Below are 16,076 nucleotides of genomic sequence, written 5' to 3' on the forward strand. Positions count from 1 at the left end.
GACAAGGGGAGGTGCACGATATTGGAGTATTTTATACTGGCGCAAATTATAGGGCACTATGGGGACCTTGGCTCAACTGGGGGCACTAAGAGTGTTTTTTGGGCACACATTATGAGGGTACTATGGGGACATTGGCTCTACAGGGGGCACTAAGATGAGGTATTTTTTATACTGCCATACAACAGGGCATTTTTATGTACTGGTGCACATTATAAGGGGGCATTTTTCTACAGTTACACATTATAAAGAGAATTATTACTACCGTGGGCATTATGGTGGGCTTTATTACAGTTGAGGGACTATGAGGAACATGAATACTAGTATGAGCACTATGGGAGCATTATTACTTCTGGGACACAGTGGGGACCTTATTACTCTGAAAGGAGAAGATGAGGAGAGAGAACATCTACATCAAAGGAGACGTCACTGGATGGAAGAGGTATGTGGCGCTGTATTAGGCTACTTTCACATCTGCGTTAGTGATTCTGGCAGGCTGTAGCAGCAGAGGACAGCCTGCTGGAATTCACTGGTTCCAGCACTGCTGGATGCAGACAGAATACCCGCTGGCCCCATTGACTATAATGGGGTACGGCAGAGACCCAGCCACAATCTGGCAAAAATGCAAAGATTCACCGTGACACAAACCGCTGCATGCCTGAGTTTGTGTCCGCCAATTCCATACATTCTCTGCCGGAGCGTAGTGCCGCAGGTGTGAAAGAGGCCTTACCCTGTATGTTTTGTATTGCTATAAGTAATGCTAGGACGGAATAGGTTAGGTTGAGAATTTGGCTTCGGGGGAGGGCAGGCACATTCTTTGCACAGGGGCGCTCTGCTGTCTGTGTCCGCCCCTGCCCAGATAGTATGTCACTGTGTCACTTGTGGACACTGCTGTGGCTAGTCATCGGCCATTGCAGCACCTGTGGCCCCATATACAATTGGACAATCCCTTGAAGAGCTTCCAACAGTATGTCCTAAAAAACAAGAGGCCAGCAGCTCAATGAGATGTTCACCTGCAGGCCTTCCCAACCCCTCACTAGCCCCATTCATATAAGCACACACGTCTCCCCAGTGCCGCCATTTCACCCGTCCCCCCCTGAGATACGGCGTAATAAACGCCAGAAGCCGCCTCACAGCAGCCAGGAAGAGCCCGCCGAGAAACCGGCATCACGTGACACCGCGAAGTCACGTGACCGTTCCGACGTCAGGAGGTGCCTGCATCGAAGGGGAACTAGCCGCTGCCGGATGTGTCCGTGTCCCCTTCTCCGTCTGCTGAAGCCTGACAGCCCGGTGACCGCCCTGCTGCACCCAGTAATGGTAGCCCGCACTGTATACAACACACATTTAATAAAAGCACAGGATGCTACATGTGTCCTCCCACCTAGCATCCCATACTGTGTGCATGCATGTGCTTGACCTGCTGCTCCCTCCATTCATTTATGGGGGTACAGAGGGGATCCCCCAGTTATGTACATGCATCCTCCGCCACATGTGCTGCTTCCTGATGTCACGTATCAGGATGTGGTTGGTATCTGATGGCACCTGCTGTGTAATGTTCCTATACCCCACCCCCTATAATTGCTGTCTCCTAGGAGGAGAAGGGTGTCACCTGTGACGGAGGTGAGGGCCGTCCCCTCCACGCCCTCCTTTACTCTTTGAATCCTAAGGCAGCTGCAGTATAACCTGTCTTACCTGTCACTTCCTTCTACTTACAGTGTGACTGACCTGCGCTGAGAGCACACAGCCATCTCCTCGACCAGCAGACCACCACTGACAGCATGGCCCTCAACCTGGGAAATGGATCCAAGTCCCCCTCAAATAACGGCAAGTCACGAAAAGTGGCCCTCGTCACAGGGATCACCGGACAGGTAAGAGCCCTTCAGGACGCACACCTGACCTCTTGATTTCAGTTCACTATGTACACTAGATTTTGGCGGGACTGGCCGAAGCAGAAAGCCGGTTTCCGCAGATGGACCCAGACCCATTCAACTTGATACGGTTCATGATCCGTCCGCACCGCAAAAAAAAAAAAAAATAGAACGGTGCCCGCATATTGCGAGCCACAGTACGGGTACGGCCGGGCAACTGCCGTGTGCATGAGCCCTTACTGTTCTTTAGGGTTCCCAGAACAAGGATGACCCAGAGACATGAAATTGCCGCTATTCCCACATTTAGGACTCCTGCACACGGCCGTGAGTGTTTTGTGGTCCGCAAATCGTGGATACGGAAAACGCAGATCCTGGCCGGCTGCATGCCACTTTCCTTTTTTTTCACTTCTCTAGAAATGTCCTATCCTTGTCCGCAAAACGGACAAGAATATGATATGTTTAATTTTTGTGTGTGGCGCGGAACGACTTGCAGATGCGGACAGCACACAGTATGCTATTCGCATCTTTTGCAGAACCCATTGAAATGAAAGGGTCCGCATCCGATCCACAAATATTGCAGGTGGGATGCGGACCAAAACTACGGACGTGTGCATGAGTCCTTAGGCTTTCCCCATAGGCTGAGCATCACTGCTTACGTATCCTCTCCCAAGTATTGCTGCTTACATCCAGTTAGTAGTTACAGTTAGCTAAGATGTTCCGCACATACGGTAAGATGTCTTAGTATGATTATTTTGACGAGCACGGATATTCATTGTAAGGAGACTCGGAAACACTTGGATTGGACAACACAAATCCAGTTGTCAGGTGGATTTTAAAAAATATATTTTTTGTCAGAGTTCAGATTCAGTGAGAATCTGTAAGGAAAAAAAAAAACAAAAAACGTGGCTCGCTCCAGCGTACGCTGCGTTACAGAGCTATCCTGCTTTTGGTTAGACAATATTATCCTGATAGGGGCTAACTATTTGATTGGCCCAATCCTGAGAACAGGGGTCCAATACCCCTGAAATGAACGGAGCGGCAGGTCGAGCATGCATTCTGCTGCACATTGCTGCTTCCGGCAATACCACAGAGATGAACGGAGTGGCAATATGCATGCTTGACCTGCCGCGCCATTCATTTATACAGGGCCCCCACTCTCATGGACAGTGGGGGTCCCAATGGCCCGATCCCACCAATCTAATAGTTATCCCCTGTGCGGAAAAGGACGTCACAGGAACCCATTTTGCAATAAAAATCTGGGACCATGTTTGTCGGGTATCGGCCGTAGCTCTGCTGGACTCCATTATAGTCAATGAGGCCGGCGAGCATTCTGGTAATATCCGCCAATGCCGGCACCAGATAGCTTTGTCAGGCAGTTCTTTGGTCAGGGGACCTGTTTTAAATATGGGTTATGCATATTATACTATCGGACATCAGTGTTAATAGTTTGATAATGCTTATTAGTAATATAAGCTGGCCAGCCCCCTTAAGCTTTAGATTCGTGCCAACCAAACGCACCGAGGTTTATCAAAACTGTTGTTATTCCCACAGTTTGTTCCCATTTTTCTGCTTTTTCTACATGTGGTATAGTAATTGTGGGTTTCCAGAAGAAGCAGTTCTAGTTAAAGGGGTAGTGCCAATTTTGCAAGTTATCCCCTATCTACAGGATAGGGAATAGTTAATTGATCACTGGGGGTCCGACCTCTGGGACCCCCACCGATCCCGAGAATGGGGTGCGGTTCTCCTATCTGATGGAGTGGCAGGTCGGGCATACGTCCTGCTGCTCCATTCCTTCTCTAAGGGACTGTCGGCGATAGTGTAGTACGGACTCCGCTATTTCCAGCGGTTTCATGGCGGATGAATCGAGCAGCAGGGCACGTGCCCAACCTGCCACTCCATCAGATCGGGGGAACTGTACCCTGTTCTCTGGATCAGTGGGGGTCCCAGCGGTCAGACCCCCAGCGATCAGTTAGTTATGCCCTATCCTGAGAACAGGGTAAACCTGCAAACTAAAGGGCCCTTTACACGAGCCAAGAATTCTCCAGATCATCACTAACGAACGTTCGTAAAAAAAACACTAGTTAGAGATTATCTGGCGGTGTAAATGTACCGCCGATTATCCGATGAACAAGTAAAAAGGGGAATAGATCATTTGGGCGGTCACAAAAATTGTTTGCCCGGAGCAGATCGTGCTGTGCAACCAGCATCTACAACCAGTCAGTATGAGGACGAGCAATGGTATTGGTGATTGCTGTGCAGGAGATCGCTGCTTGTAATAGTATCGGTCCCCTCCACTAACGAGCAGGAAGGTCTCTCAGCCAGGTATACCGTAAGGTGCCATGATTAGCATCCATGGCACACTTTGCAGCTGCAGAATGTGATAACTGCCTTGTAGATACAGGAGCCAAGAGTGAATGTGCCATGTCATCACTTCCTGTCCCAGTAACCTGAGAGCCGCAATGTAGTCATTCAGCAAAGGGATGCGCCGCTGGGGGAGAACATTTGACATTTAAACATCCCAGTAACAGAAAGAACTACTTTTTTTTTTATAGGAACTGGTTCTGCAACTAATTCCCTTTTGTAAGGATTCGTGTATTCTTCTTTTTTCACAATTGTTTCAGAGCGAGCCCCCTGCAGCACCATCGCCGCCCTGTGTAATCGATGGCACCCTACACATTGACCCAGATTTACTAATCCTGTAGATGGCGTAGACAGGCTGTCTAGTAGGGGCTCAGGCTGGAGGATAAATCTCATGCAGGGACGGACACTTTTTTTAGACAGATTTTTGGAGCAGATACATTAGTAAATCTGGGCCGTTGTCTCGCGCCCCCTACTTCCATAGCAATCTCAGCAGCCCCCCTTCTCTATGTGCTCACAGCAAATCCTCCCTCCTGTCCTCTCTTAACAGGTAGTAACCGGAAACCTTCCCCCAATGCTTCTCAGACTGTAAAGCCCAATACACGCATGATTCCATAAAATCTGCTTGCTGTTTTTTCCATACTGCGTGTGGTTTTTTTATGGTGCTTTTTAGTGGCATTTTTTATTTTTTCCAAATGATTTGTGGACCACATTTCCCTGTAGAAGAGATGTCAAAATGCCAAGAGCTTCAGCATGCCGCGTTGTTCCAAAAACGCCACCTAACTAACCAAAATGGCAGTAGCATAGACCTTCAGGTAACTTCTAGAGCAGACGTTTTATATCAAAATATACACCATAATCACAGATGCAACAATGCACAAAGGTGCACAAAAACACCATTAAAAACCTAAATGTGCAATCACCCTTAGGCCTCATGCACACGACCGTTGTGTGCATCCGTGGCCGTTGTGCCGTTTTCCGTTTTTTTTCGCGGACCCATTGACTTTCAATGGGTCCGTGGAAAAAACGGAAAATGCACCGTTTGGCAGCCGCATCCGTGAGCCGTGTTTCCTGGCCGTGAAAAAAATATGACCTGTCCTATTTTTTTCACGGCCAACGGTTCACGGACCCATTCAAGTCAATGGGTCCGTGAAAGAACACGGATGCACACAAGATTGGCATCCGTGTCCGTGATCCGTGGCCGTAGGTTAGTTTTTATACAGACGGATCCGAAGATCCGTCTGCATAAAAGCTTTTTCAAAGCTGAGTTTTCACTTCGTGAAAACTCAGAACCGACAGTATATTCTAACACAGAAGCGTTCCCATGGTGATGGGGACGCTTCTAGTTAGAATACACTACAAACTGTGTACAAGACTGCCCCCTGCTGCCTGGCAGCACCCGATCTCTTACAGGGGGCCGTGATCAGCACAATTAACCCCTTCAGGTGCGGCACCTGAAGGGGTTAATTGTGCTGATCACGGCCCCCTGTAAGAGATCAGGGCTGCCAGGCAGCAGGGGGCAGACCCTCCCCCCCCCTTCCCCAGTTTGAATATCATTGGTGGCCAGTGCGGCCCCCCCCCCTCCCTCTATTGTAATAATTCGTTGGTGGCACAGTGTGCGCCCCCCCCCCTCCCTCCCGCTATTGTAATAATTCGTTGGTGGCACGGTGTGCGCCCCCCATCGGCCCCCCCTCCCTCTATAGCATTAACATCATTGGTGGCAGCGGAGTTCCGATCGGAGTCCCAGTTTAATCGCTGGGGCTCCGATCGGTAACCATGGCAACCGGGACGCTACTACAGTCCTGGTTGCCATGGTTACTTAGCAATAGTACAATAGTAGAAGATTCATACTTACCTGCTCCAGGCTGCTGCTGCGATGTTCGTGTCCGGCCGGGAGCTCCACCTACTGGTAAGTGACAGGTCTGTGCGGCGCATTGCTAAATGAACTGTCACTTACTAGTAGGAGGAGCTCCCGGCCGGACACGAACCTCGCAGCTCCCAGGTAAAGTATGAATCTTTTACTATTGTACTATTGCTAGTAACCCGCTGCCACCAATGATCGGGGGGGGGGGGGGGGGGGGGGGGGGGGGGGGGGAGATGGGAGGCCGCACACTAGCCACCAATGTTGTTAATGCTATAGAGGGATGGGGGGCGCACACTGTGCCACCAACGATTTATTACAATAGAGGGAGGAAGGGGGGGGGCACACTGTGCCACCAACGAATTATTACAATAGAGGGAGGAGGGGGGGGGGGGGGGCCGCACTGGCCACCAATGATATTCAAACTGGGGAGGGGGGGGTCTGCCCCCTGCTGCCTGGCAGCCCTGATCTCTTACAGGGGGATATGATAGTACAATTAACCCCTTCAGGTGCGGCACCTAAGGGGTTAATTGTGCTGATCACGGCCCCCTGTAAGAGATCGGATGCTGCTAGGCAGCAGGGGGCAGTCATGTACACAGTTTGTAGTATATTCTAACTAGAAGCGTCCCCATCACCATGGGAACGCCTCTGTGTTAGAATATACTGTCGGAAATGAGGTTTCACGATCTCACTCATATCCGACAGTATATTCTAACATAGAGGCGTTCCCATGGTGATGGGGACGCTTCAAGTTAAAATATACCATCGGATTGGAGAAAACTCCGATCTGATGGTATAAAAGGGACTTCAGACTTTACATTGAAAGTCAATGGGGGACGGATCCGTTTGAAATGGCACCATATTGTGTCAACGTCAAACGGATCCGTCCCCATTGACTTGCATTGTAATTCAGGACAGATCCGTTTGGCTCCGCACGGCCAGGCGGACACCAAAACGACTTTTTTTTCATGTCCGTGGATCCTCCAAAAATCAAGGAAGACCCACGGACGAAAAAACGGTCACGGATCACGGGAAAACGGAACCCCGTTTTGCGGACCGCAAAAAAATACGGTCGTGTGCATGAGGCCTTAGGTGCGTTCATGTTTAGTGTTTGAGCTGCCGTTAAAACTACATCAAAACTGTATTGGAAAAAATACATGGCTTTTTGCTGCAGTTTTCAGTGTGGTCGCGGCTTTTACATGTGAAACATGCTAAATAAATGTGATTCACCTGTAAAAACTGCAACCCCATGGAAAACAACACATGGATTTTCTTTCAAATGCGCTCTTGATGCAGTTTTAACCTCAACCACTACATGTGACTATATCCTTAGCCCCCTACCGTTGTTGATCAGGTACAGTTAGGGAGCCATTTGTTGGCGATAGTGGTCGTATACTGATCACGCCTGACCTGCAGGCCTTTTCAGTTGTGCACAGCGTACACCTCATCCATATTGTCCATATTGTCCATGTAGATTGCTGTTGTGCATCAGTCTAGCAGTAAGACAGTGTCACCTAAATGGCTGATCCGGCGGGATGTTGCAGCATAAATGCTGGCTGTCAGCCGGACAAAAGCTGACGTGCAGTGGTATGTTTCCAGCTGATGCCTGGCATTTATGCGGGAAAGTCGATGGATCACCCCCAGGCCCCATTATAGTCAATAGGCATCCGGTGGTGATCTGTAGAATCCAGCAATGCCAGACTCTGTTTACTTGATGTGAGATGTGAACGTGGCCTTAGGCCCCATTCACACAACAGTATTTTTGCTCTGCTCTGCATCTGGTCCACATTTTTTTTGCAGATGTGGACTCTTTTATTTCAATGGGGACAAAAAAATGCGGACATCGCACTGTGTGGTCGGCATTTGTACGTCTGTTCCACAGCCCCATAAAAAAAAAGATAGAACATGCCCTATTCTTGTCTGTTTTGCAATGGGGGTTAGGATCAGGGACTTAGGTTCAGGATGGGAGCCTGCAGGGTCAACTGGACCTCCCTCTGTCAGCACTCCGTCATCCAAAACTAATCAGTCTTGGCTGCCACCACTCGTCATATCAGGCTGACGAGGCACCTAGTTTTAAGTAGCGCCCAAGTACTCTCTATAACTGCTAGCATTGACAGGGTTAATACCACAATCTAGGTAACGCTTCTTCTTAGGTCATGGAATCGTTAGAACACAAGAAGGCTCTTATTAAAGTTTTTACAACTGGTGAGGTCCAAGTGATCAGACCCCCACTGATCAGATACTTTTGACCTAAATTGTGTGTTATGGTAACAACCCCTTTAAAGGGGTTATCAAGGATTTTACTACCTCAAGATTGGCCATCAATATCTGATCATCTGCGGTGCGGGCTGAAATTACCAGTTGGCTGGTGGTAATAGGAAGCCAAGTTTATCAATGTGAACATAACTCCATATCACAGACATTTGTAGAGGTAAAGAAAACTAGGAGCTTCCCTACATAACTTTTTGCAAAAGTTAGTCAGCACATCCTGTAAAATGAAGTAAATGCCCAGGTGTGAGTGGCCATGGCTAAAGCTACAAAAGAAAATGCAAACGCAATGCATCAGCACTCTGCAAACATAGAATATATGAACTAATGCTATATTTACTATATAAAATTAATATAAGGTACTTGGCAAATATATTTTGATCAAAATCATTTGCGCCCATCCACCACTGCAAGGTGACCTCTCTGGATGGGCCTCTGAATTCAGAGGGGAGCAGACTACTGTCATGCATTGCACTCAATAAAAACAGCCTGTGGAAAGGATGGGTTAGTCAGGAGCAGTGATGGCCAGCGAACACATGCTGGCTGCCATCTTGACTCACAAGTCCGGCGATGCACAGGTAAGCCCTTACCTGTGCCTGTGCCGGGAGCCGGTCTGAAACAAATGCGGTCACCGGGAGCAGGCAGTTCCGAGAGCCTTCATCGGGCTGTTCTCGGAACTGCCTGCTCCCGGTGAACGCATTTGTTTCAGACCGGCTCCCGGCACAGGTAAGGGCTTACCTGTGCATCGCCGGACTTGTGAGTCAAGATGGCAGCCCGCATGTGTTCGCTGGCGAACACTGTGAACTGGCCATCACTGGTCAGAAGTACACAACCAAAATGGAGACAGCCATATTTACAAAAGTAGTGACAAGAAGCAGGATTTATGACGGCTGTCTTAGGTCTAATTTATGAGGTATGCCTTTGGGTGTGAATAATGTAGATTTGTATTGCTGGTGTCACACTGGTAAAAATATTGAGGTGCAGGGAGTTGGCATTAATGTCCTATTCTTAAGATAGGCCTACTGCTGTCCCCATCAATTGGCAAAATCTAAGAGTCCCTTCACTGCAGCACCAGATCATCAATGCGGATTTGTCCGGCATATTAAACTATACTACCAGGCATAGATCTCTGCTTGCCATCCTTCAGTAGTAACCTATATTGTTTAAAGGGGTTGTCTAGGATTTTAATATTGATGGCCTATCCTCAGCATAGTCTTCAGTGTGTGGCAGAACTCATACCCCACTATTCAATCAGTTGTTTGAAAAAGTCATGGAGGTCTGGTGAGCTCAGCGGCCTCCTAGACCAGCAGTGTCATGCTCATCGGTCACATGTCCTAGGCACAGCTCAATCTCGTTCAGATGAATGGGGCCGAGCTTCAACACCAAGCACAACTGCTATATAATATATGGTGCTGTCCTTGGCAACCTGTGAGGAGGCCGCGGCCTTTTCAAACAGCTGATGGGCCTGGGGTGCTGGGAGTCAGACCCCCACCAATCTGATATTGGTGACCTATCCAAAGGATAGGCCATCAGTATCATTATCCCAGACAACCCCTTTAATTTAATGGGATCAAAATGGTGTTGGTTATGGTATGATCATGCAGGCGTGTGTTCGCTTGTGATTTTTAGTTGACATCTTAAGAATATATCACACATTTTTATATTTACTGTGACCGTATTAGTACGATAATAATTGTGTGTAATTTATCGCACTGACGTCATACAGGTAATATGTCTCTGTGGTGCCCAGCTAGCTGGTGAGCATTACCAAACTTTTGTACTTGAAGCTGGGTTTCCAGGTTCAGGTTTTTTTTTTTTTTTAAATGTATGCGGTTTTTGAAGCCAAAGCCAGGAATGGATCCTAAACGGAGGACATGAATGAAGGAAAAATTGAGTCTTCTGTTTTTGAATCCACTCCTGACTTTGACTTCAAAGACTGCGTAAGAACCAAACACTGCAGCCACTCTGTCTGGTCTAACCCTTAGGTCTCCTGAACACAGCCGTGTGATATCTGCATGATTTGCGGCTAGCACACTGACCTATTCATTTCTCTGGTGCCGTGCACACATCCATATTGTTTGGGGATCCAGGTGCCTGTTCTGCAAACCATAGAACGCGTATTCTGGTCTGCATTGCGGACTAGTATAGTCACATCTGTTGATGGAAGTGAGAAGAATGTGGAATGCACAAGGAAGGCAGCTGTATGTCGCCGGTCCATGGTTTTCGGACCAAAATACAGAGTCGGTCGTGTGCATAAGGCCTTCTATGCAAAATGAGTTTACTGGTACTGTGTATATTTAGGTGCTTTACCCAGGGTCTTGATAAATGACCTCATTGTGTGTTTTACTACCTGGCATTTTTCCATGACATTTTTTGTATGCCGTATGTTGTTTTTTATTTTTTATTTTTTTTTATAAATGCCACTTTTTTTGTAATGCCACTTTGATTGTAGTGCAGTATATGGGACATACATTGGTGCAAAAAATACTGTACAGAAATGTCATTAAGAAACACAGCACACAGTGTTGAGCGCCGTGTCCCCTTCCTAGGCCAAGTGATGTCACAATACCAAGTGCAGCTGCTATACAATGTACGGCCCTGTGCTTGGTGAGCTGCTGGAAGCCCATCGTGCTCACCAGAGCCCCCTTAAACAGCTGATCAATCGGGATGCCAGGACTCTGATCCCTACTGATGTGATGATAATAACATATCCTGAGCACAGGTCATCATTATCCTTTCCTGGATAACCCCTTTGACTCTTGTTCGAGAGGCAGCAGTGCAGAGCACCCTGGGATCAGGCAAAACTGTACTCGGGGACAGGTCGAGGTCAGGGCAGGCAGAGTGCGTGCAGACCAATAAACAGTCCAAGGCAGGCAGCTTAGGGTCAGTATGGAGAACAGCTAAGGCTACTTTCACACTGGCGTTTTGGCTTTCCGTTTGTGAGATCCGTTCAGGGCTCTCAAAAGCGGTCCAAAACGGATCAGTTTTGCCCTAACGCATTCTGAACGGAATAGGGCAGCAGTAAACAAATATTTTAGTAATCGAGTATTCTATCGATTATTTTTTGCGATTACTCGAGTAATCTAATAAGAAAAACCTTCTTAAAATAACGTATTGCTTTATAAAAACAATATTTTTGTTATTACATCTGGTTTTTATCAGAACACAGATCATCAGATCAAACTACACCCCCCCCCCCCCTTAAAATCAGACTATCACAGATCTCAGCCACAAATAAGCCCCCACCCCAAGTCAGTCAGCCTTGCCCTCATGCCGCAAGCCCACAAGCAGACCCCCATGATCAGACCGCCTGCCACCATGATCACACCCTCCCTTGCTGCAGTGCAATCAGAGCCAGACCCCCGTGCCATCCATTGGCATGTCCCCCACTCCCCCAGTGCCATCAGATCAACAGCCCCTCCATGCCATGTCCCCCAGTGCCCCCATGATGGCACTGCCATCATCCCCTCCATGCCATCCAGATTGCCATGATGTCCCTCTTTCCCTGTGCCTCCATGCCATCCACAATGTCCCCCACTCCCCCAGATTAGCCCCTCCATGCTAAATCACAGGTGCCCCGATTTAACCCCTCCATTAGCTTTATACATGCCATTGCCAAATCACAGGTGCCCCTATTAACCCCTCTCCATCCCCCGACCTCCCTCTAATATCTCTTTATACATGCCAAATCACAGCCTGGTGCCCCAATTAAGGCTACTTTCACACTGCCGTTTCTGGGTCCGCCTGTGAGATCCGTTTCAAGGCTCTCACAAGCGGCCCAAAACTGATCAGTTCAGCCCCAATGCATTCTGAATGGAAAAGGATCCGCTCAGAATGCATTAGTTTGCCTCCGTTCCGCTCTGGAGGCGGACACCAAAACACTGCTAGCAGCGTTTTGATGTCCGTCTGACGAAACTGAGCCAAACGGATCCGTCCTGACTTACAATGTAAGTCTGACACAATATGGTGCAATTAAAAACGGATCCGCCTCCCATTGACTTTCAATGTAAGTCAAAACGGATCCGTTTGCATTATCATGAACAAAAAAAAATTAAAAATATTTTTTTTGTTCATGGTAATGCAAACGGATCCGTTCTGAACGGATACAAGCGTTTGCATTATAGGTGGGGATCCGTCTGTGCAGATACCAGACGCATCCGCACCTAAACGCAGGTGTGAAAGTAGCCTGACCCGTCTCCCCTCCCCGCCGCCAATAACGTGCTATTGTCAATTCACAGGTGCCCCCGTTTCCCCCCAGGCCCGCCGCTGGTGCTGCTAACTTTATACTTACCTTTAATGGCAGTGCGGCGTGCGCTGGCACATGGAGTCTGCAGGAGACGCGTTTTTATCTGAGCATGCACTGGGACCTGACGTCACACACATTGTCAGCCAGTGCGGTGTACGCAAGGCCCTGCAGCGCAGTGTCAAGTCGAGACTCTGGAGACCACAAAGCGGTGAGTGAGAAGCTTGATTTCACTCCCGCTCTGTGGTCATGTGATTCAAACGATTCCTTGATGCAGAATTTTTTTTTTGATTAGATTTCATCGATTTAGGCTACGTCTACATGACGACATTTGTCGCGCGACAGATAGGGCACAATTACACTGCAACATTTGTAGCGCAACATTTTGTTGCACTAATGTCGCACGACAATTTTTATAATGGCAGTCTATGGTGTCGCACTGCAACATGCTGCGACTGCGACGCAACAGAAAAATCCATCTTGAATGGAATTTCTGCGACTGTTGCGTCGCAGCATGTTGCAGTGTGACATCATAGACTGCCATTATAAAAATTGTCGTGCGACATTAGTGCAACAAAATGTCGCGCGACAAATGTCGTCGTGTAGACGTAGCCTTAATCGATGAATCATTTCAGCCCTAGAATGGAAAAGGATCTTCTCAGAATGCATCAGTTTGCCTCCGTTCAGTCACCATTCTGCTCTGGAGGCGGACACCAAAACGCTGCCTGCAGCGTTTAGCTGTCCGCCTGACGAAGCGGAACCAAACGTTTCCATCCTGACACACAATGTAAGTCAATGGGGACAAATCGATTTTCTCTGACACAATCTGGCACAATAGAAAACGGATCCGTCTCCCATTGACTTTCAATGGTGTTCAAGACGGATCCGTCTTGGCTATAGAAGACATAATACAACCGGATCCGGTCATGACGGATGCATGCGGTTGTATTATTGTAACGGAAGCGTTTTTGCAGATCCATGACGGATCTGCAAAAACGCTAGTGTGAAAGTAGCCTAAGGCCTCTTGCACACGACCGTTTTGCTTTTTCAGTATTTTGCGGTCCGCAAAAAAACAGATGACGTCCGTATGCATACCGTTTTTTACATAACAGCTGGCCCTTGATAGAACAGTACTATCCTTGTCCATTATGTGGACAATAATAGGACATTTTCTATTTTTGAACGAAACGGAAATACGTAAATCGAATGCATATGGAGTACATTCTGTTATTTTTAATTTTTTTTGCGGACCCATTGAAATGAATGGTTCCGTATACGGAACGCATAAGACGTAGCGTAAACGGGGAAAAAAAAAGTTTGTGTGCAAGAGGCCTAAGAGTCAGGTCAGATCCAGTAGTCAGGCAGAAGTCGGTACATGATACGTGCACACACGCTAACTGCACACGTTAGCAGGACATTAGCATACTAGAACCTATTGCACAAGTATCTTCCCATAGGGAAAATGCCGTAAGTACCGCAAAGTAGCCAACCATTGGCTGGAAAAATTAGGCTGCAGCTGGAGACAGTTTGCACCCTACGAACAATGAGAGGCGTTGTAGGCAAGAAACAGACCTTAGCCAGCAAGGGTGATCACCGGACCGGAAGAGAGGGATACAGGTGGGACCAGACTGCTGGAGTCCTGGAGCTATTGAGTGGTTAAGCAAGGCGGTGGCTGTGCCCGCCAGCAGGAGAGGAGCAGTGGTGGGCTTGAACCGTGGCTAGGACTCCCTTTAATATTTTACATACACAAACGAGCAAAATAATCCGCCAAAAGCGCAAAAAGAAATCCCGTGTGTGACATCAGCCAAATGAGGTTTTGGAGCTTTGGGAACAACCTGTTAACTGCGCTCCACCTAAGGCTACTTTCACACTAGCGTTTTAGTTTTCCGGTATTGAGATCCGTCATAGGGGCTCAATACTGGAAAAAAACGCTTCAATGGGGACAAAACTGAACAGAACGGAATGCTCCAAGATGCATTCCGTACCGTTTAGTTGCGTTCCCATACCGGAGAGCAAACCGCAACATGTATTTTGCTTTCCGTTCTGGGAAACTGATCAAGATGGATCCGTCATGACCCCCAATGCAAGTCAATGGGCTTTCAATGGAGTTAATGATGGATGTTAAAGATATATTAAAGATAATACAACCGGTTCCATTCATAACGGATGCAAATGGTTGTATTATCAGTAACGGAAGCGTTTTTGCTGAACCCTGCTGGATCCAGTAAAATGCTAGTGTGAAAGTAGCCTAAGCTGATATTAATGACCCTCGATTGCCTTAGCTGCATGCAAATGTGCCATTTCAGCAAAATGTTTCTCACAAACGGAAAACCAAAACACCAGTGTGAAATGGCTACTTTCACACTGGCGTTTTGGCTTTCCGTTTGTGAGATCCGTTCAGGGCTCTCACAAGCGGTCCAAAACGGATCAGTTTTGCCCTAATACATTCTGAATGGAAAAGGATCCGCTCAGAATGCATCAGTTTGCCTCCGTTCCGTCTCCTTGCAGCGTTTTGGTGTCCGTCTGACAAAACTGAGCCAAACTGATCCGTTCTCACACACAATGTAAGTCAATGGGGACGGATCCGTTTTCTATGACACAATCTGGCACAATAGAAAACGGATCCGTCCCCCATTGACTTTCAATGGTGTTCAAGACAGATCCGTTTTGGCAATGTTAAAGATAATACAGACGGATCCGTTCTGAACGGATGCAGACGGTTGTATTATCTGAACGGATCCGCCTGTGCAGATGCATGACGGATCCGCACCAAATGCGAGTCTGAAAGTAGCCTTAGGCTGGGTTCACACGAGCGGATGCCGTGCGTGGCATCCGTTCCGTGAAAGAGTGCCAAGACCCGATGCAGACTGCAGAGGCACGGAGCATTAACATGATTGATAATGCTCCGTGCCTCTCTGTGATCTCTTTACTACGAAATCACAATGAGATAAAGTTGTCACTGTGATTTCGTAGTAAAGAGATCACAGAGAGGCACGGAGCATTATCAGTCATGTTAATGCTCTGTGCCTCTGCAGTCTGCATCGGGTCTTGGCACTCTTTCACGGAGCGGATGCCACGCACGGCATCCGCTCGTGTGAACCCAGCCTTACAAGAAAGTAAATGTAGAAAGTAATTTTCCAGGTTTGGCTGCATGTTTGCCCATGTTGTCACACTACTTAGTCATTACTGTTAGATAATTATCTCTGAGTATTGACATACTTAAACTTACAAGACTTGTAAGGTCAGGTTAACCTGTTCTAAATCAGGAAACAATACGTGGCAGTTCTGGGCGTAGATGTTGGAGAGGAACAATATGCAGATGGGGATCATTTACTAAACGCTGGCATTTCATATTCCAGTCACAGTAAAAAGTCTGCTGGCGCAAGATGTAACCAGTGTCTATTAAAGATCATCTGTCAGCAGATTTGTACCCATGACACTGTCTGACCTGTTACATGTGCACTTGGCACCTGAGGACATC

The 16,076-nt window shown here is 47.7% G+C and overlaps 1 protein-coding gene across 2 annotated transcripts in view; it reads left to right on the forward strand.

Moving 5' to 3' along the window:
• The first annotated feature begins 1,190 nt into the window (after positions 1–1,190).
• GMDS (GDP-mannose 4,6-dehydratase) overlaps positions 1,191–16,076 on the forward strand; it is a 543,088-nt gene continuing 528,202 nt past the window's right edge. The window contains exons 1-2 of one of the 2 annotated variants that reach the window (XM_040432856.1): positions 1,191–1,314; positions 1,713–1,865. In XM_040432856.1, coding sequence (XP_040288790.1) covers positions 1,776–1,865 — 90 coding nt within the window. In that variant the 5' untranslated portion in view covers positions 1,191–1,314; positions 1,713–1,775. The remainder of the gene's footprint in view (positions 1,315–1,712; positions 1,866–16,076) is intronic. The other variant, XM_040432857.1, reaches the window with a different exon arrangement.

The sequence above is a fragment of the Bufo bufo genome, chromosome 5 (genome assembly GCF_905171765.1).
Source record: "Bufo bufo chromosome 5, aBufBuf1.1, whole genome shotgun sequence".
Classification (NCBI taxonomy): Eukaryota; Metazoa; Chordata; class Amphibia; order Anura; family Bufonidae; genus Bufo; species Bufo bufo.